Source organism: Neophocaena asiaeorientalis, unplaced genomic scaffold, assembly GCF_003031525.2.
Source record: "Neophocaena asiaeorientalis asiaeorientalis breed wild unplaced genomic scaffold, Neophocaena_asiaeorientalis_V1.1 scaffold327, whole genome shotgun sequence".
Taxonomy (NCBI): domain Eukaryota; kingdom Metazoa; phylum Chordata; class Mammalia; order Artiodactyla; family Phocoenidae; genus Neophocaena; species Neophocaena asiaeorientalis.
In genome coordinates this window covers 5587187-5607064 of record NW_020174560.1, presented here as the reverse complement: position 1 = coordinate 5607064, position 19878 = coordinate 5587187, and the positions used below count along the sequence as shown (strand labels likewise).

General features: G+C 36.6%; 2 protein-coding genes across 7 annotated transcripts in view; one reads left to right on the top strand and one right to left on the bottom strand.

Moving 5' to 3' along the window:
- Positions 1 to 2056: 2056 nt before the first annotated feature.
- Positions 2057 to 14108, top strand: RNFT1 (ring finger protein, transmembrane 1). 3 transcript variants are annotated; one of them, XM_024757537.1, is made up of 9 exons: positions 2057 to 2157; positions 3744 to 4201; positions 4401 to 4477; positions 5611 to 5711; positions 7941 to 8094; positions 8716 to 8874; positions 9542 to 9607; positions 12194 to 12295; positions 13220 to 14108. In XM_024757537.1, exons 2-9 carry the CDS (start codon positions 3799 to 3801, stop codon positions 13352 to 13354), a joined length of 1197 nt encoding a protein of 398 aa, XP_024613305.1. In that variant the 5' UTR covers positions 2057 to 2157; positions 3744 to 3798; the 3' UTR covers positions 13355 to 14108. The 3 variants fall into 3 exon arrangements, with proteins under 3 accessions (XP_024613305.1, XP_024613304.1, XP_024613303.1); XM_024757536.1 differs by lacking the exon at positions 2057 to 2157 and adding an exon at positions 2297 to 2427 and having other exon boundaries at positions 3744 to 4096; XM_024757535.1 differs by lacking the exon at positions 2057 to 2157 and adding an exon at positions 2297 to 2427.
- Positions 14109 to 15860: 1752 nt separating this feature from the next.
- Positions 15861 to 19878, bottom strand: part of RPS6KB1 (ribosomal protein S6 kinase B1) — a 39115-nt gene continuing 35097 nt past the window's right edge. For 2 of the 4 annotated variants that reach the window (XM_024757531.1, XM_024757533.1), the window contains one exon: positions 15861 to 19843. In XM_024757531.1, coding sequence (XP_024613299.1) covers positions 19606 to 19843 — 238 coding nt within the window. In that variant the 3' untranslated portion in view covers positions 15861 to 19605. The remainder of the gene's footprint in view (positions 19844 to 19878) is intronic. The other 2 variants (XM_024757532.1, XM_024757534.1) reach the window with 2 other exon arrangements.

The following is a 19878-nucleotide window of genomic DNA, read 5'->3' as shown; positions in this document are numbered from 1 at the left end:
AAAAATAAACTCAAAATGGATTAAAGACCTAAAAGTAAGGCCAGATACTATAAAACTCTTAAGGAAAACAAAGGCAAAACACTCTATGACATAAATCACAGCAAGATCCTTTTTGACCCACCTCCTAGAGAAATGGAAATAAAAACAAAAATAAACAAATGGGACCTATTGAAACTTAAAAGCTTTTGCACAGCAAAGGAAACCATAAACAAGATGAAAAGACAACCCTCAGAATAGGAGAAAATATTTGCAAACAAAGCAACTGACAAAGAATTAATCTCCAAATTATACAAGTGGCTCATGCAGCTCAGTATCAAAAAAACAAACAACCCAATCCAAAAATGGGCAGACGACCTAAACAGACATTTCTCCAAAGAAGATATACAGAAGGCCAACAAACACATGAAAGGATTCCTGGGTCATAAAACTCAGGAAAATATTTAAGGTACATAAATGTACTAAATTTACAAATATACTAAAATTATCAATGTACTAAAACATATTGATGCCTCATTGTGGTGGTAGCTGGATTATGTGAGATTGAGTCTCTTTTTTCTGTTTCCTAAATTCTCATAAATTTTAAAGTTTAAAATAAAAATATGCATGTTGTAGTTGGAATGATAAAATATATCAATATTAAACAAATAAGTCTCCTTGAAAAATTCATTACAGCCCAGATCTTGGCTTCAGCCTTTGCTACAGACCGAATTTTTGTGTCCCCCACAAAATCCATATGTTGAAATTCTACCCCTGACGTGATAGTATAAGCAGGTGGGGGTAGGTGATTAAGGCATTAAGACAGAGCCCTCATGAAGGCGATTAGTGCCCTTATAAAAGTGTTTCCAAAGGGCTCCACCACCCTCCAACCATGTGAGGACACAGCAGGAGACAACACTGTCTATAAACCAGGAAGCAGGACTCACCAGACACCAAATCTGCTGACACCTTGATCTTGGACTTCCCAGGCTTCTGAACTGTGAGAAATAAATTTGTTGTTTATAAGCCATCCAGGCTATATCTTACTGCAGCCCAAACAGACTAAGACAGACTCACTGACCCAGAAACCTAATTTCTCGGGAAGACTTACATTAGTGAAGCTCATGGAGACATATACACACACACACACAAAAGCAAGTATCTTGCAATATCTCAAGGGGAAGCAGATCTAATACCGGTTGGTGGGGACTGGGAGAGTGCCTTTCTAACCAAGGGAAATGGTTTGGTAATAAAATTAATATGATTTAAGTACAACCTCAAAGTGGTTAATTCAGGTTAAACAGTGGATTCAGTTGTACTCTGAAATAGGAGAAAATAAGGTGCAAACAATTTCATGATTAAGAAGCCTAAAAATTCACACACCAGCAAACTAACTTGCGCAAAGTTGTGAATGGTTTTAAATCAGTGACCAGTAAAAAGACAAAGTATCACTTTTCCCACTAGATATTCAACTCATGACATGTGTGTTTATGTATGAAAATTTACCCTCTCTAGTGAGGGAAGATTGCACACCTCAAGCGTGGCACGGATTTTAAATTTCAAGACCTAACCACCAAGAGTTACTTACTTCACGTCAATTTCTAGAAATTAAAGGTAAAAAACTTGAGGTTCAAAATAGAAAGGCTATTGGTGGTTGTGGGAATGGGGCAGACTCATGGAATACAATTAAGTATCATTTAGAATATATTTTGGCTAGAGACCAAGAGGCAAGGTTCTTTGTTTCTTTCGTTTAAACTTTTTCTTAATAAATCTTTTATTTTAGAACAGTTTTCGGTTAACAATTATAGCGAAGATAGTACAGAGTCCCCTATACCCCATACAAGACAAGTTTTTTAAACTCTAACTTCTACTTCCACCCCTCCCACCACCCAAACCGCCCCCCACTTCTCTCCGATTCTATCTCCTCAGGTTTCAGCAGGGCCTTGTTCTCACAGTGCAAAGTTAGGATTGTAACGGAAACCCAGTTCAGTTCAAACTTCACCGTCCAGCCACAACTGGGTCAGCTGAGCTAGCCGACACCAGAACACTCCCGCCCCGCCCAGCTCTCTCAGAGGCGCTCCGACCCCTCGCCAACGTGGCTCCTCCAACTCAGGTCCCGGGAGACGCGAGCCAAGCGGGACCAAAGCTTCCAGAAGCCAGGCGCGCTGGGAGCAGGACCAGGTGAGCACCCAACAGCACGCTCCTCCCTCGAGGGGAGGTTCCGAAGGCTAAAACATTTTTAACCTCAAAACTTCCAGACCTTTAACCGGCTTGGGGCGAGTTACACAAACCTACGCACATTCGCTTATTGTTTAATGTGGCCGCCGAGCTGGGCGGGAGTTGTTGGCGGTGGTTCTGAAGGTGATGGCCTTGACTGAAGGCCTCGAGGCGGCATCTCCCGCTGTTTCTGCAGTCGCTGCCCGGGACTCGGTGCGCTCTTCGTCATGAGAGGTCAGGCCTGGGGGAAGCGGGCGAAGGAGGCGAGGGGCCGCGGCGAAATGGGCTCTGGGGAGAATAACTGAGGTACTCGAAGGTCGAACGTGGGAGGAAAAATCTGTCCTGGAGATTCCGGAAGAGCCCGTTGCGTTTACTTTTCTTCCCTTTTTCTCCCTTTTCTTGCTTGTACTTGGAGGAAAGCGGGAGGGATCTGTTTTTATTTGTGGAAAAAGACGCTGAAATTCTCCCGTCCAGCGTCGGTCTTCAGAGGTTGGAGGAAATAAATAGCAGTCGTGGCGTTGGAGCATCAATGAAAGCCTCTAGTGAATGGCACTAAAAACCAAACCGCCCAACAGTAACTCCAAAAGAAGACAGAAAATGAAAAAAAAAAAAAAAAAAGAAAAAAGAAAAAAAATTCCAAACCTAGGAATGAAAGAGAATGACACGGAACATGCCCTGACGTTAACCCCAGCTTCCTCCTACAGAAACGGCAGAAAGGCTCTGCGTTTTGTCAGCTGGATCCACGACGGCTACCCACACTCGTCATTTAGGGATCTTTCCGTGCCAGTGTTCTCTTTCCCGACGCCCCTCCCCTCAAAGGTGGCATTTTTAATGTGCAGACTACGTAATTATCCTTATTCAGAATAAAGAGTCACTTAGCAATTACATGGTGACTCCCCAAGTCTTCCTATTTTAAAGGTATTTAGGTAACATCCTTGGGGGGGACAGGAAAAGGTAATACTCTTGGTATTAATTATTGGAAACTTTTTTATTAGCTTTGGGAAAGCTGTTTCAGCATAAAACAAAATTTGTAGGTCACCTAAATGAAATGTTTATTAGTTCTCCATGATGATACTTAATGAGGAGTTAAGATTTGATGCTTTTTTCTTCCTAACCTTTCCACACATTAAAAAAAATACTCATTAGATGTAGAATCTACATCAGAGATGAAACTGTTCCAGTTGAACAAAGTAAATGTACTTAAGTGTTCTAGTATGATTGAGTACTAGTACTCATATTATTAACATCTGCTGAGCACCCATATTTTGACTGTTTTGCCGGTTCCTTCTGTCATTAGAGAACTGGAGGCATCTGAAGCTAAACTTTTTTGGTAGCAGATGTTCCCTAAAGGATAGTTTGCCTAGGGCAGCAGAGCCTTCGCATAAAGGGAGAAGATGGAGGAGTCTAGTAATAAGCAATAGATAACCTGGAAATAATTCATGTACTGTGACTATCAGCCTCTCCTTTAGTGAATAAATTATTCCTAGTGAGCAATATATTGCCTGTACTTAACTGTTCACTTAGAATATTTTCTGCGCTTTGATTTTTAGGAGACAGAGCCCTGAAGCAAAGAAATCTGGATCACAGAAAAAGTATTCAGGGGTCATGCAAGCCAACTGTAGCCAACTGCACAGCCCTTCAGGAGCTGCAGGCAGTGAGGATGCCTCAGCCTCCCAGTGTGTCCAAACAAGATTGACAGGAGAAGCTTCCTGTCTTTATTCTGGAGATGTTCATATTCAGATAAACTCCATGCCTAAAGAATGTGCTGAAAATCCAAGCTCCAGAAATGTAAGGTCAGGTGTCCACGGCTGTACCCATGGATGTGTACACAGTCGCTTACGGAGTCACTCCCACAATGAAGCAAGGCAACCTGATGATACCGAGATGGAGTCTGGAGATCATGGTAGTAGCTCCTTCTCAGAATTCCGATATCTCTTCAAGTGGTTGCAAAAAGGTGTTCCATATATTTTGATTCTGGGTGTCAAACTTGTTATGCAGCATATAACAGGTAGGGTATAATAAAACACTGAGCTGTTTCATTACTATATGCAGCTAATTTTCTTTCTTTATTGGTAATCTACTTTAACCTATGTATTTCAGTTTCTTATTTTCTGTTAGTTTTTAAAATTGTATATGCTTCCTTTAAATTCATGTCATGTTAGCTCTTTTTTTTTCCTTTCAATTAACTGGACCTTATTTTCTAACAGGAATTTCTCTTGGAGTTGGGCTGCTTACAACTTTTATATATGCAAACAAAAGCATTGTAAATCAGGTTTTTCTAAGAGTAAGTATAACCAGCAACTAAAAAATTATTAAATGTTTCTCCCTGTAGAATTATATACTCATTTTTGAGAGAAATAGGAATAAAGATAAGATAGTTTATTTGATAAATTTAAATAGATATAATGTACCATCCATGATATATTAAATGTTGTTATCCAAATGACCTGGAATAAATGATCTGTCCTAATACTGAATTGATTCACCTTATTTTCTTTGTATATTGGGTTCCTGATAAAGAAAAACTAGACAGAAGGATTAAAAGGTTTAGAACACACTATTTGATCTGATTTGTCAAGTGCTATCATGTTTTAAGTTAGTTTGACCATACTAAGTAATATAATCATCATTAAAAACTTCAGCTGTCGTACTATAAGATTTAAAATAGTCAAATAAAACGTACACTGAATAAATGGGTATTGAACTATTTATTTAGGTTTCTCTTATTTAAAGAAAACTAAACCCAAGAAGTTTTTCCATAAGAAATTATAAAAGATTCCTATTCATGTAAATTATTGGGAAAACAGGATTAGTTTATAAAATTTCAAGCAACTTTCAAGGGTTATATCTGTGTAAAGGATCATACATTTTGACCTGAAAATTCCTAGTTAGAACCTATCAAACTATAAAAGTTTAATTCAGGGTTTAAAACTAATAAAATTTTTAATTAAACCAGTAATTAAAACAATTATAAAACTGAGATTAAAAACATTTTATTAAATTTTTATTGAATTGAGAATTTTTTAAATTATATTTATAAACCCTGGTAACATAAATGCAGTTTTTAAAAGTCTGTTTTGTTGGGAAGGCAGAAATAGGAAGCTGCAGAAGTAAAGTTTTTATTTACGTAGGTCCTTTATGTCAGTCTGTAGAAGATTTGGCTTTGAAACATAGGTAATGTTACACAATGAGGAAACTTGTATTTTAAAAATCTGTTTAAGTATGTGTTTTGTTTTTTTCACTAAAGGTATATAAAATAGAATGTGATGATGTACAATTTAACAAATATTCTGTATTTTATTAAGATAATCTATTAAAATGTTCTAAGTTAATAAATTAGTCATTAAAATAGTTTAATGATATTTAAAATTCTGGCATAATTCAAAGTAACAAATTATAAAATTGTTTATTTTTCAGGAAAGGTGCTCAAAGATTCAGTGTGCTTGGTTACTGGTATTCTTAGCAGGATCTTCTGTTCTTTTATATTACACCTTTCATTCTCAGTCACTTTATTACAGGTAATTAGAGGTCCAAGTGCACAACCACATTTTTATGTAATCGTATATTCCGTAGCACTTTGCATATATCTTACTTGCACATACTTAGAGTTCAATTTTTTTTTTTTTTTAGAGTTCAATTTTTACCTATCTGTCTGTTTCCAAGATTGAGAGCTTAAAGTGACTTACTCACATTTTTATACCCAGTGCCTTGCCTCACAGCAAGTGCTCAATAAATAATTTTTGATATTTAAAATTTTACTTATATAATCAGTAGTTACTAAATACCATTAGGTTGTTGGTGATCTTTTTTCATTTTTCATTTTTGATAAATAAAAATTGTATATATTTAAAATATACAACATGTTTTGATATACGTATACATTGTGAAATGATTTACCACATCAAGCTAATTAATATATCCATCACCTCCCTTAGTTACCTTCTTGTGTGTATGTGTGATAAGAACACTTGATCTTTGTCTCTAGAAGAAGACTTGCTAAAGGACAGTAGTTGATAAGTTTCCATGTCAGATGGAAGTGTCCTGAATTTTCAGCTTTAATCAGATAATTAGAAGTCCTGGTTTCAGTGGAGTTGGAGAGATGTGGACAAATCTGGGATATAGTTTGTAGGTGTAGCCAGTACTACTCGGATTGGATTCGGTGAGTAGGTAAGGGGGAAGAATCAAGGGTGATACTGGGTTTTTTTAGTCTAAGCAACTGGCTGGATGGTGGTGCCATTTACTGGGCTGGGAAAGACTGGGGAAGGAACTGGTTTTGAGGGAAAATCAGTAATTTTGTTTTGAACATGTTAAGTTTGAGAGGCCATGTAGAACTGTTAAAGTGATTATAGATATTTGTCATGAGCTCAGAGTAGAGGTTAGGGCTGTAAATTTTGGTGTTATCAGCATATGGTTGATATTTTAAAACCAAGGAACTTGACAAGACTAATCAGGGAAAGAAAGTATAGACAGAGGAGAGGGCCCAGGACTGGACATGCCCACAATTAACCAGAGGAGGAGCAGCAAAGGAGACTTAAGAAGGAACCATCAGGGGCTTCCCTGGTGGCGCAGTGGTAAAGAATCCGCCTGCCAATGCAAGGGACATGGGTTCGAGCCCTCGTCCAGGAAGATCCCACATGCCGCAGAGCAACTAAGCCTGTGCACCACAACTACTGAGACTGTGCTCTAGAGCCCACGAGCCACAACTGCTGAGCCCGTGTGCCACAACTACTGAAGCCCTTGCGCTGAGAGCCCGTGCTCCACAACAAGAGAAGCCACCACAATGAGAAGCCCACGCACCGCAATGAAGAGTAGCCCCCACTCACCCCAACTAGAGAAAGCCCGCGCACAGCAACGAAGACCCAATGCAGCCAAAAATAATAAATGAATAAATAAATTTTTTAAAAAAAGGAACCATCAGTCACATATGAGAACAACTAGAAGAGAGTGGTGTCAGAAGTCTAGGAAGAAAGTATTTCAAGGAGAGAAGAGGGGGAAAAGGTGACCTTCGAATTTAGCAAGAGGGAGGGAGTTGGCGATCTTGACAAAAACAGTTCAGTGGAAAGGAGGGGTTAGATTCCTGACTGGAGTTGGTTGAAGACAGATTGGCAGCTACGGAGTATTTGTGAGTTTTTTAGATTATAGGCTAGAAAGATATCAATCATGGCAAGTTAGGAAGACTCGTTCTTTATGGAGGGAAGATTTGAAATTCAAACATTTAAGAAGTTTTTTTAATAAATTTATTTTTGGCTGCATTGGGTCTTCATTGCTGTGTGTGAGCTTTCTCTAGTTGTGGTGAGTGGGGCCTGCTCTTCCCTTGCAGTGTGCAGGCTTCTCATGGCAGTGGCTTCTCTTGTTGCAGAGCATGGGCTTTAGGCGTGTGGGCTTCCATAGTTGTGGCACACAGGCTCAGTAGTTGTGGCTTGCGGGCTCTAGAGCGCAGGCTCAGTAGTTGTGGTGCACAGGCTTAACTGCTCTGCGGCATGTGGGACCTTCCCAGACCAAGGCTTGAACCCGTGTCCCCTGCGTTGGCAGGCAGATTCTTAACCATTGCGCCACCAGGGAAGTCCCTAAAAGGTTTTTTTTAAATAAGCAAAATGATCTTCCATTCTATTTACATGAACTCTAGCATCTTGCCAAACTCTTATTTTTACACATCAAATTAAATATTTGGTAGTAAATTTAGAACCCCCATCGACACATATCTTTTTATGTTGCTCTGGTAAGTTTTGATGTTTTTCTCTTGGTAGCTTAATTTTTTTTAATCCTACTTTGGACTATTCGAGCTTCTGGGACGTACTTTGGATCGTTGGAATTACAGACTTCATTCTGAAATTCCTCTTCATGGGCTTAAAATGCCTTATTTTATTGGTGCCTTCTTTCATCATGCCTTTTAAATCCAAGGTAAGAAAGTAATATGTTTTACTGGAAAGCTGTTAGCAGACCATATTAATGCTATTTAGTCTTTGCTTAAATGATTACTTCTATAATTTTTCAGTTTGCTCAATAACCTAATTTTAATTATATTATCTCAGACTGGCAGCTGTTTGGTCAAAGACTTGAACCTAAATATTAATCTGTTCCAATAAAATCAATTATGTTTGCTTTGGAATAATCTAAAAATGAGTCCCCACATCATATATGGGAAAATATATATTTACACTTCTGTTTTCCTCCAGGGCATTGTTAATTGATAATTGATAACTGACTTAGGCAGTTATTCAGTGTTTTTTCATATTTAATGAAAACTTTAAATTTTTATAATCAGCAAAATGTTTTATTATACATAAAACATTTTCAGTCACTCTTTAGAAATTCTTTGAAAACAGACCACTCAGTGACTGTAATATCTAAAGAACCAAGTTGAGGTTGTCAGTCATAACCATTATCATTATGAAGATTAATTTTATAGTTGTGTTATTGTGCCATATACCCATGATGTTCTCAGGCCAATATGAAGTATTTGCATTGTGCATGTAAGTACCTTGGGTGGCTCTATTTGTTTTCTTTTTTCTTCCTTTTTAGGGTTATTGGTATATGGTTTTAGAAGAATTATGTCAGTATTACCGAACTTTTGTCCCCGTACCAGTTTGGTTTCGTTACCTTATAAGCTATGGGGAGTTTGGTAATGTAACTGGATGGAGTCTTGGGATATTGCTGGCTTTACTCTACCTCATACTAAAAGTAGGTAACATAATAAATCTTATCATTTATAATGATTCATATAATACTGTTTACATATTTTACATATGACTGCTTTTCTCTTTATATATTTTATAGTTTATCTTCATATCACTAGTTTGAAGTAATGGCAGATTCTGTATCTACTTAGAAATGGAAATAGGTACCTTAATCCAGTGGTTCTCAGATTTTATTGGGGGAGTGGACCTCTAAGCATGGATTGTCTAAGGTGGAGGGGAACAAGTAGAAGAGAACATATCTATCCCCTACAGTAGCATCTCTCATACACATAATTCTCAAACTAGTGGAGTATCTTGTCCTGTTCCCTCTATGCCTGTTCCCCTCAGCTTAATCACTTTATGAAACGTTAAATAGGTTAAGGACATGTAAACCAGATAAAATTGCCTTGCCTTTGATTTAGTTGTTTATATTTATCTTGACCAAATTGTAACTCTGGGCATTCAGATGTACTTCATTTTGGTTAAGAGTTGGCTGAAATTGATAAATTGAGTAAAATATTCCATAATTGGACTTTAAATATATTTAGAATGAAATGATTAGTTGTGATATGCAATGAGCATAAAATTAGTATCAGTATTTGATATTAGCTTTGATCTCTTGAGTTTAGCAGGTACGGCTCTTTGAATAAATGAATTATTTTCTCTTTCAGCTTCTGGACTTTTTTGGACATCTGAGAACTTTCAGACAGGTTTTGCGAATATTTTTTACACGACCAGTAAGTATTTTTTAATCAGAAAAAACACTTTTTATCTTTCTACATTATAAAAATGTTTTAGTTCAGCAGTTTTACAAATGAAGATTTCATCATTACGTGGCTTTTTAGAAAGACTTCTTGTACTTCGGCACTTGGGGCTGTGATGATAGAGGTTTTGTTTCTGTGGTAAGTTTAACTTGCACATTGACAACCACCTGATAGTTGATGAAGTACTTATATATTTGAGTTTGCCTCTTGCCCTTTCAAATCACTTGACATTCTTAAGGGTTTATAAACATTCCCTTAAAAATCTTATGAACTTTTGTTTCTCTTCCTTTATTTAAGCCACAAATAGTAGCTTTGTGTATTTTCATTAACTCCTATTCAACTTCTGTGAAAGTGCTTATACTATAATTTATTGTGTATATGAAGAAAGCTCATTACCAAAAATCATGTCCCTTGAAATTTTCTTTCTTACTGGAAAAATTTCCCCAATACGCAGTTCTGTATGCACAAATAAGTTCATGACAATAACAGTAAATTTAACAATAACAAAACAATTTTAACAATAAATTGAGACTCCAATGTCAACTGTAACTTTATTATGTTATTCTACTGATGTAACAAACTGCAGAAAAAGGGTATCATAGCCCAAATGATAAATAGCTCATTTGCTATTTAGTAGCCTCAGAAGTTCTCAGTATGTAAGTGTGATCACCAGGTTTCAGAGTTTGATTCTCAGTTTTGCAGTCCATTAGGTACTTAACAATTATGTGGTCAGGACTCAGGGGAATCTGATGTACAAGAATGCCAGTCTAATAATATATGTTTAAAAAAAAACAGGATTATACCAACAAAGTGGAGTAAACTAACTGGCCAGGGCACCCTTTCCTAAAGACAGTAATGTATTAAGGGTTTTTTTTTTGCGGTACATGGGCCTCTCACTGCTGTGGCCTCTCCCGTTGCGGAGCACAGGCCCCGGACGCGCAGGCCCAGTGGCCATGGCTCACGGGCCCAGCCGCGGATCTTCCCAGACCAGAGCACAAACCCATGTCCCCTGCATCGGCAGGCGGACTCTCAACCACTGCACCACCAGGGAAGCCCTGTATTAAGTTTTGCTGCATCCTATTCAGACTTCTTTCTTTAGATAAGATACAATAAAATTGAGACACCAGCTTTTGAGTTTATTCAGTTGATTATGTATCGGCCACTTTGCTGTAGCAATTAATCTAGTAAGGCTTCAGCTGAAATACTTTCGATATTCTTTCTCTGTGAAGCATAAAGAGACTATCACACATCACTCCGTTTTATTCCTGGGATTCTCATGTTCCTTAATGTTGCCCTGAAAATGGCAATCATCATCAGGATGTCTTCACCTGAAGGGAGTCTGCAAAGTGCCAGACAAGAGTGCTATTTTAAAAGCTTGTCAGCATACATATCTGCAGTGTATTCTGCTAAATGACATTCATTGAAGGGAAACTGGCACCAAGATCGTCCATCAGTATCTCAGTTTGTTTCTGGAATCTTTAACATGACCAATCTCAAAAAATCTTCATTTTCAATGTTTTCATCCGTTGAATCTTAGTTTGATTTTGTTAACCCTCGATAACAAGAAGTTTAGGTCACAGCTTCAGGTTGCTGAGTCAAGTCATGCTTTTGCTCTCATTACCATGACCGAAACTTGGGTGTTCTTTCTTTTCCTCAGCCACCTTTTCCACATCATTTCTACAGAAAGCTGATCTCATTTGTAACATTTTGTCACATCTAGTTAATGACTAAATTCTACTGAATTTGGTAAGGAAGTTATTAAGATCTTAAAGAGATCAGAAACTTTTTTTTAGGACTTAAGAAGAAAAGGAAATTCAAAGATTTGTTATTATTCAGTTTGACAGTATAACTCTACCCAAGTGACATTTTGCAATTACAGTTCTTCTGTAAAATTTTACCATTCTTTCGTAGTACTAAATGCTCCAACTTTTGTGATAAGTAAGGACGGTAATTAAAATTAGTTTTAGATTTAGTGGCAGGATACTGTTCAGTGGTCCCCAAACCTCCTTCACATTGAACTCATGTGGAGAGCTTTCAGGAATTAGATTCCTGGGTTACATCCTGGTATGTCTGGACCTACTGAATCAATCACCAGTGTGGAGCACAGAAACCTATTTTTAAAGTAGTCTCTACATGAGTTACATTCAGCCAGCCAGGCTCTGGATTAACTTTTTTGAAAAGTGTCATAGGTAATAAGTGGGCTCAATTTGGCAGTACTGGGTCACACAGTACATGAATATAGATTGCATAATGCTGTATTATATTTCAGATCGCTTAGTCTCTTAAGCCATTTGAATTTGAAGCACTGTCATTATTTGGGAATCCAATGAATCTAACAATCTTCCAGTATCCTATTATGTATTACATAGCGAGTTAACCTTGATGTGATCCATCCAGGCATCATTCTGCATACATAGTTCAGCTCTGAAATGTTTATATCCTTTGGGAGAGTTTTCAAATGCCTAGTTCCTTGGAGATTTGAGAAATACAGTACCATCTATGTATTTAAGGAACAGAAAAGAAAGAAATTTGTAGGAACATAACTTCTTATCTTTATAGAGTCACGGAGTGGCTGCCAGCAAGAGACAGTGTTCAGATGTGGATGATATTTGTTCAATATGTCAAGCTGAATTTCAAAAGCCAATTCTTCTCACCTGTCAGGTAACTGTATTTTTAAGCAACCTCAATACAGCACTTCTCTGTGATCTGCAAACGTCACATTTATGTTACTTATAGGGAAATATACACTATTCAGCAGAAAGTAGCGTTCAGGGCACACACTACTAATTTCTTATTTGTGATTAGGGGTTTGGTAGGTTAGCTAAATCTTGCCCCTTAGTTCTAATGATTTTGTTTTTTCTTTTTACGGTACGCGGGCCTCTCACTGTTATGGCCTCTCCCGTTGCGGAGCACAGGCTCCGGACGCGCAGGCTCAGCGGCCATGGCTCATGGGCCTAGCCGCTCCGCGGCATGTGGGATCTTCCCAGACTGGGGCACGAACCCACGTCCCCTGCATTGGCAGGCGGACTCTCAACCACTGCGCCACCAGGGAAGCCCAGTTCTAATAATTTTTATGTAGAGGAGTGTATAAAGGGGAAAAAAAAAATTCAAATGGCATACTGGATACCAAAGTGACTGGGAAACAGACTGTTTTTAATAATTGAATACTAGTCTTTTAGAATAATACCAGCATTTGTTACTGGACTGTATAAGGCCCTTTCCTATACTTTATTTCAGTAACCCTCAAAGACTTTATTAAGCTGTTAGTCATTATACTTGATCTTAATGTTATCACCTGAGGATAGCTTGTATTTTATTAAAAGTGGTTAAACGGATAGTACTGAGGATAGCTTGTATTTTATTAAAAGTGGTTAAACGGATAGTACAAGTCAGAATAATACTTGTGCCTCTACCACGAACACCGCTGTGTTCTTGAATGTTATACTTTGTTTTCTCACTTGTAAAATAAAGGGATTAGTGTTCTCCAAATTCCCTTTCAGCTCTAGAGTATGATTCTCTGCAATGTGATGAATTTAAAATTGAAATGTTATCAACCATAAAATCTAGTTCTTAATTCCCTTACAGCATATATTTTGTGAAGAGTGCATTACCTTATGGTTTAACAGAGAGAAAACATGTCCGCTGTGCAGAATTGTGATTTCAGACCATATAAACAAATGGCAAGACGGAGCCACTTCATCACACCTTCAAATATATTAAGTTCTACACTTAATAGTAAGGCCACAAAACACTAATTTTATTTGGTTACAGTGACTATTGCTAAAGACATTAGAATGGATTTTCAGGGCTGGAAGTTAAGGAAAATGTTTCCAAATGGTTTTAGAATATTACAATAAGGCAAATGTGTAGTCCAGCTTCTCAAAAGATTAAATGAAAGAACCCTATATTTTAAAATATATATAAGTAATGTTCAACATAATGCATATGCAACATTTATTCTATCCTAATTATTTGACAGATAATTGCAGTGTTAAATTGTAAATGTGTTTTCTTGTTAATGTTACCAAAATGACAATTGGATAACTAGAACTAGTGGTTTTAGAGGAATTCAGGTATTCTTTCCTGACACTGTTTTCGGAATAAAGAATATTTTTCATAATATTTTAAGATACACATTACCTGAAAGTAGAATCTTCTTTAACATTGACTTTTATAATTCCCATTCTAAAAATTCTAAAATTTGTATTTCTAAATGAATGCTCTAAATGCTATATTTTACCTGTACAATCAGATTTTTCTAAGGAAGATTAATTTACTGAGGATGAAATATTTTAATATTGTATTATTCTCTGTAGTGTGATTAGCAGTCATTGAGAACAGATGGTTTAAATTCCTTTTCTTTGTGGACTTCATACATACAATCCTGCCATCAGCTTTAATGTTCATGATCTTGCTTTTTGGAAAGTGCCATGGACTTTCTTGGATTATTAAAATAATTCACATGGATTACAAACAGCTGGCTTCACTGATGATTTGAATAGAGTGACAAACAAGACCAACTCAAACACTTAGAAAAGAATTCCTCGGGACTTCCCTGGTGGTCCAGTGGTTAAGACTCCGCACTTCCAATGCAGGGGACGTGGGTTTGAGCTCTGGTCGGGGAACTAGGCTCCCACATAGTGCGTGGCCAAAAAAAAAAAAAGAAAAAATAAAGGATTTCCCCGTATAACTAGTCTTCTCCAGAAGAGTTCTGGAATCTCATGCTTGAATCACCATTACTTGGGAGATTAAAGCTTGCACTCAGGCCAACACAAGCTTTGGAGAGTGTGGTTTGTTTGTCTACAGGTGTTTGTGCAGGGTGGTGGAAAGAGAATGAGGCACTTTCTCTCTCACTATGAAACCGCTAAGCGGGGATGGATCTATACCAGAAATCCAAAGGACTGGTTATTATATATATTTAGATGCAAGGCCTCTGCCCATTTTCTCTTTCACCATCTATCAGTTTGCACACAAGAAAAAGACAGTGGTGGGAAGTAGAAGCTACAAGGTAGAGGTAGAAAACAAATTTGCAGTGCTGATAAGACAAAGATTAAAACAACCTGGATTAATAAGGATAGTGACCAACCAGATACAGGTTAAACCACTTTTCATGCCTTATGGCCACCCAAATTGACAAAAGAACATGAGCCTGTAACTTTTCTCCCCAGGTAAATATTGCTAGATTATAAGTGCAACTGTTCGTGTTTATTCAGGATGAAATACTTAACTATGTTACGTACTTTGAGAACCACTGCAAATACTAAAAAACAAGCTTACTTGGCCTTAAATCACCTTCCTAACTTTGTGGTGAAGCTAATAGTTGTTATTTAGGTATGCAGCAGGGGATAAGTGAGAAAGACAATTTGAGATTAGAATTTGGGTGTGAAGGATATGCTGACTTCTTGATAAAAACATAAGAATAACACCTTAAACACATAGGTTACTTCAGCCCTAATACAATACCTACTTACCACACTTACTTACCCTATGGCCATATGGATAGCTTTGTTTCTTAATATGACTGAATAACAAAAGAAGTCCCTGGTGGACAGTGGGGTTTTTTGTTTTTGTTTTCTTAACAAACAAGATAGCAGTTCACATATGAGTTTAAAAGAAGGAAAATGTAACAGGAGAGCTTTGCCATTCACTAGTAACATTGATGAACCAGAAGCATTTCTCTTATTTTTATTCCTTCACCTCAAAAACAGGAATAGAGATTCAAACTCCATTTATTCTGTGAATTCAGATCACATCCTCTAAAAGACTGTTTTATCAACATCAAGAGTCACTACTATGTTTTATAAAAAAGTACGTTTGAGAACTTCTGTAGAGAAACCATCTTGGCAAGTGTGATAGAATTACCTCATAAATAAGAGGTGGTTTACACAAAACACCCATCTTACAGTAGATATATTGAGACATTAGTTAAAAACAGATTTGTCCACTATGTTATTTTGTTCGTACACATCAGGTAATGTCGTTGACAAATGTGGCTGGAAAAACTGTTGTATGTTAGCACAAGAAAATCTTCTATTGTTTTTATGTGAAGCTGGCTTTCACATAACTTTTCACATGAACTTTTTTTTTAAGCAACCAATTCAATTCTACTATTTGACAGAACTTGGAAATCACAGATGTTTAACACCTAATATAAAATCAGTACTAAAACTTGTTATAAATTTAAATTGCTTCAATTTCTCCACAAAAACAGTTTTGACTGTCATTCTTCACATAAATAGTTTATTAAATATGAGAATCTGAACATATCTGGAATGTTAATGGGAAAAATTATTGAAACCACATGTGTACCTGATAGTTATTTCTTCCTATCTTAGGATAATAATAATTTAAAAAAATCACTTCTATTTTATGTTCATTCAAATTTGCATTTAATTTCTATTTACATTCAATCAATCTGAAATCAAATACTTAATACAGTAAACTAAACAAGATGAAAAGCAGAAAAGGTGTTACCCTCAAAGCACTCCTAATAAGGCAGCTGAAGAATTTACTCTGGTAGATGCAAAGCCAACTGGGGGTAGGAAAAAAAATAATAGTTTAAAGAGCAAACACAGATGACCCCATCTTTCAAATGTTACTTTAGATGATCCACTGATATAATACTTGTGCTATAGTGGTAAATTAAGAATCACACATGAAGAATTTTGTATCAATCAGCAACAGACCACAGGTCATGGTGGAACAAATACTTTATGATTATTTTGTCCAGCTTGCTAGTGTCTACTCCTATGAAAAAAGGTAGATGTTTGGACATTGATGTTTTTATTTGAGGAATTAACCATTTCCACAGCCTCAAAATCCATTCTGCATAAATCGAACATTTCTCATGAGAATAATCTTAGATCTAGCCCTTATAAGCTAGGAACCATATGACTAAGTAACCAAAATAGTTAGGTGCTATATTAAATATAAAATCCAAGGCTTGGGATATTAATACTACTGAAGATGCAGCTTATTTATAATCATTTATTTCTTAAAGAATGTTGAATTTATGGAGTATCATACATGCATTCTTCCCCCCCCCAATTACCTTCTATCTCAAAAAATAGTATGGAAGAATCCTTCTTGAAGGATTCAAATTAGTTAAGACCATAAAGGGGAAAAAGAAATAACAGTTTTCCTAAAAATCTGGTTCAAGTTCAATAATTAATACTTTACATTGTTAATCACAGCTGGTTTATAAATCTGTTTATTCTGTAATGCTACAAACCTTATAAAATCAAAATTAGTAAACTTCAGTTCTCAATGATTATATTTTAATTAAAAAACAGCATGTATAAAATAAAAAAATATCCTGTAATAGCTGATTTTAAAGAAAATAATCAAGTGATGAAAGAAAAACACTTAATCTCTTTATACACTTACCTGGAATAATCATAAAGAACTTTCTTAGAAACTCAAGACTAGTATTATTGACATATATTTTTAAACTATGCTTGGGTTTTTACAAATAAATATAGGGTAAGCCATATTGCATAGGTGTGTGCTTTCTGTCTGTGACACTAAAGTGGCACTTGACATGTTTTCACAGTCATAGTAGGAATATCCATTTGTGAAACAATTTCTCAATAAACTTGCCACAGTATAGAAAATTAACTTCACTGAATGTTAAGTTTGAAAAACTTCTTTGTGTGGATGGTAGGTGTGCAATTAATACTTTTTATGCAGAAAGTTACAGTGTTTGCCACTATTGCCGGCAGTACTAATTATGAAACTGGTTTAACTATGGGGTGGTTATAGCCAGCCAATCACAGTGCAAATGTTACTAGCAAATAGGACTGAGGAGGAATATTTTGGTGTAAAACTTTCACTGGAATTTGGTCAGGCAGTCAACACTATAGTTAGTAAACTCATTTGAAAACAAGTATCAGAGTAGTACAAGCCATTTACAGTCTGAAATGAAGCGTGTACAAATCACCATGGCTTTTTAGGTTCTGTTTTTCAGACATCATAAACTGTCAGAGAACAAAGACCTGCACTTTAAGTACAATTTCTGCCCTTACCATTATTTAGTTTCTAATTTATTAGCTACAGTTATAAAGTTCTCAGTAGACTGCTGCAATAAAGGAAGAGGAGGTCTAGAGGGAGTGATTTAAAAAAAAAAAACGGCTTTCTGTCCGAAGATGAGCTGTTATCAATTGTTTCATTTATTGCCACAATTGAAAAGGTATATTTCCAATCATTTTTCATGGTTCTATTTTTGCTTAATGTCATAGGATTTCATCTTATCTCACTCGAACCGCCATTTAAATAAGCAAAGCTTTTTCTGACTGAATTCAACATGCATAAATAATTGTATGGCTTGGATCCTATGGCTTAAAAAGGTTTGGAGAACATAGCAAGCAGCATCTATTTAAAAAAAATCATAGGGTTGCAAAATATTACAAATTGACTTTGCACACTCAGACTGAAGACATTATAAAAGACAAACAAAAAGGTGGTAAGACTCAACTGCAACTGCATGATCATCTATTATACCAGTATGCACTGAAATAATATTTTTATAAAGCTCTGCAGATATTAAACCCTTTCACCAGCTAAGAGTCATGGAAACGCTCTCTTTAAGGCAGAAGTATTTAAGAAAGGTAAAGTTACCTTTATTTTTATTCTTTGTACCTGTAAATCACTTATGTAGACTTCATTACAATTTTCAAAAACACAGTGTCTTGTTAACATGTTTCCTAAATTAAGCCACTGAGTTTTCTTATTCACTGTGGAAGACATTCATCAAAAGGCCATCAAATACTTTTACAATCAAAAAATGTAGCCCCAATATAGGAAAAAAAATACCTTTTTTCCTTTTAAAACCGTTGAGGAAAAAATGTAAGGAAGGCAGACACCAAAAACAGTAAAAAGAAGTAAAACTTAAAACCTTACCAATTTGCTGTAAAGGGATTATACATAGAGGGTAGACCGTGGCAACACCCTCTTCCCCTGGATCTCCCTCCTCTCTCTCTCACTTTGCAGCCCTCGATATGCATTTTATCCTCTCTTCTGTCCTTCTTCAGCCATAGGCTGAACACATTTGATGTCTTGAACCAAATACTGGTATAAGGTGGCGATATTTTTCCAGTGCAATGCAGGCCCAGGATAAGGATGAAATGTAGGACATACAACTTATGCCCATTCCAAGGCTTCCAGTTAAGCTTAGCACATAATAGTACTGCAAGTAGAAATGATTAAATAGATTTTTTTTTCTAGTATTACAGACAGGTATTGCAGCTGGGTTACTGAAAATAAACCCCAAGTCCACCCCAATCCCTCAAACGAGCCACAGCTGTGGTTAACAATGATTCATTTGCATTTTTATTATTTCACCAAGAGAAGAAACAGAAGTTGTCTGGCTTTCTTCACACCAATAATTTCGCATTTTAAAGTTTGGGATGTTTTCCATAATGAGCTGAATCAAAAATCTATTTGAAAAATATATATTTATATAAAAAAAGATTCAGGTTGTTTGCACGTAAAACATCAATTGTTAAGTTTCTTTCGTCTTTGATTCCATGTTGCTGGAAAGTTTGACCAAGCTTGCATGCTAATTTGTCCTTAGTTGCAAGTATTACAGGCAAACTCATACTTTGCCTAATGAAAGGATAATCCCTCTTCGACACAATCAGAACTCAACAGTGATTCAGAAGCAACATCCTACCCTTAATACTGTCAGTTTCCAGCCATCATCATGAAATCCTTGATAGGTTGAGACGATGTTGCTAGGAATCAGTTAATTGATGTGCCTAAGAGTTCCGCAGTACTATTTTCACTTAAGTTTTTTTGCACCATTGATTGATTTTTTAAAATCCATGTTTATTTTTCCTCTGTCCAATGTGTTCTATGTAATGACACTGACTCTTCCAGACTGTCATTTTGAGTCTTCTTGTTTCACCCTGCGGGATGCTCACACATCCCCTCCCCACCTTTTTTGCCTTAAATTCATTAAAAGCATTGCTCTGTCATAGATTCATACGCAGGTGTTCTGGTCGTTTGGAGATCATGGGAAAAGCTTGTTTTTTGTATGGCCCGGAGTTCGGCTGTCGTATTGGAAGTGGTGCTGAAGCTTCCCCACTCGTCGTCACATCCATCTGCTCTATTCCACTTGTTTCCATTGGGTACTCCACAGGCGCCTGAGGATTTGCCGTGCTGGCTGAAGCACCTCTTCCCCAGAAATCCCCAGGAGAAAATTTGACAGGGCTTTAAGACAAGGAAGAGCTATCATTCGTCTCAAG

What these genes read in the sequence shown, in the direction of transcription:
- RNFT1 (XM_024757537.1), top strand. Translation starts at nt 3,799, where the DNA reads ATGCAAGCCAACTGTAGCCAACTGCACAGCCCTTCAGGAGCTGCAGGC. An exon ending in TAAATCAGGTTTTTCTAAGA is followed by an intron (nt 4,478 to 5,610) that starts GTAAGTATAACC and finishes TTTATTTTTCAG; the next exon opens with GAAAGGTGCTCAAAGATTCA. An exon ending in GAATATTTTTTACACGACCA is followed by an intron (nt 9,608 to 12,193) that starts GTAAGTATTTTT and finishes TTATCTTTATAG; the next exon opens with AGTCACGGAGTGGCTGCCAG.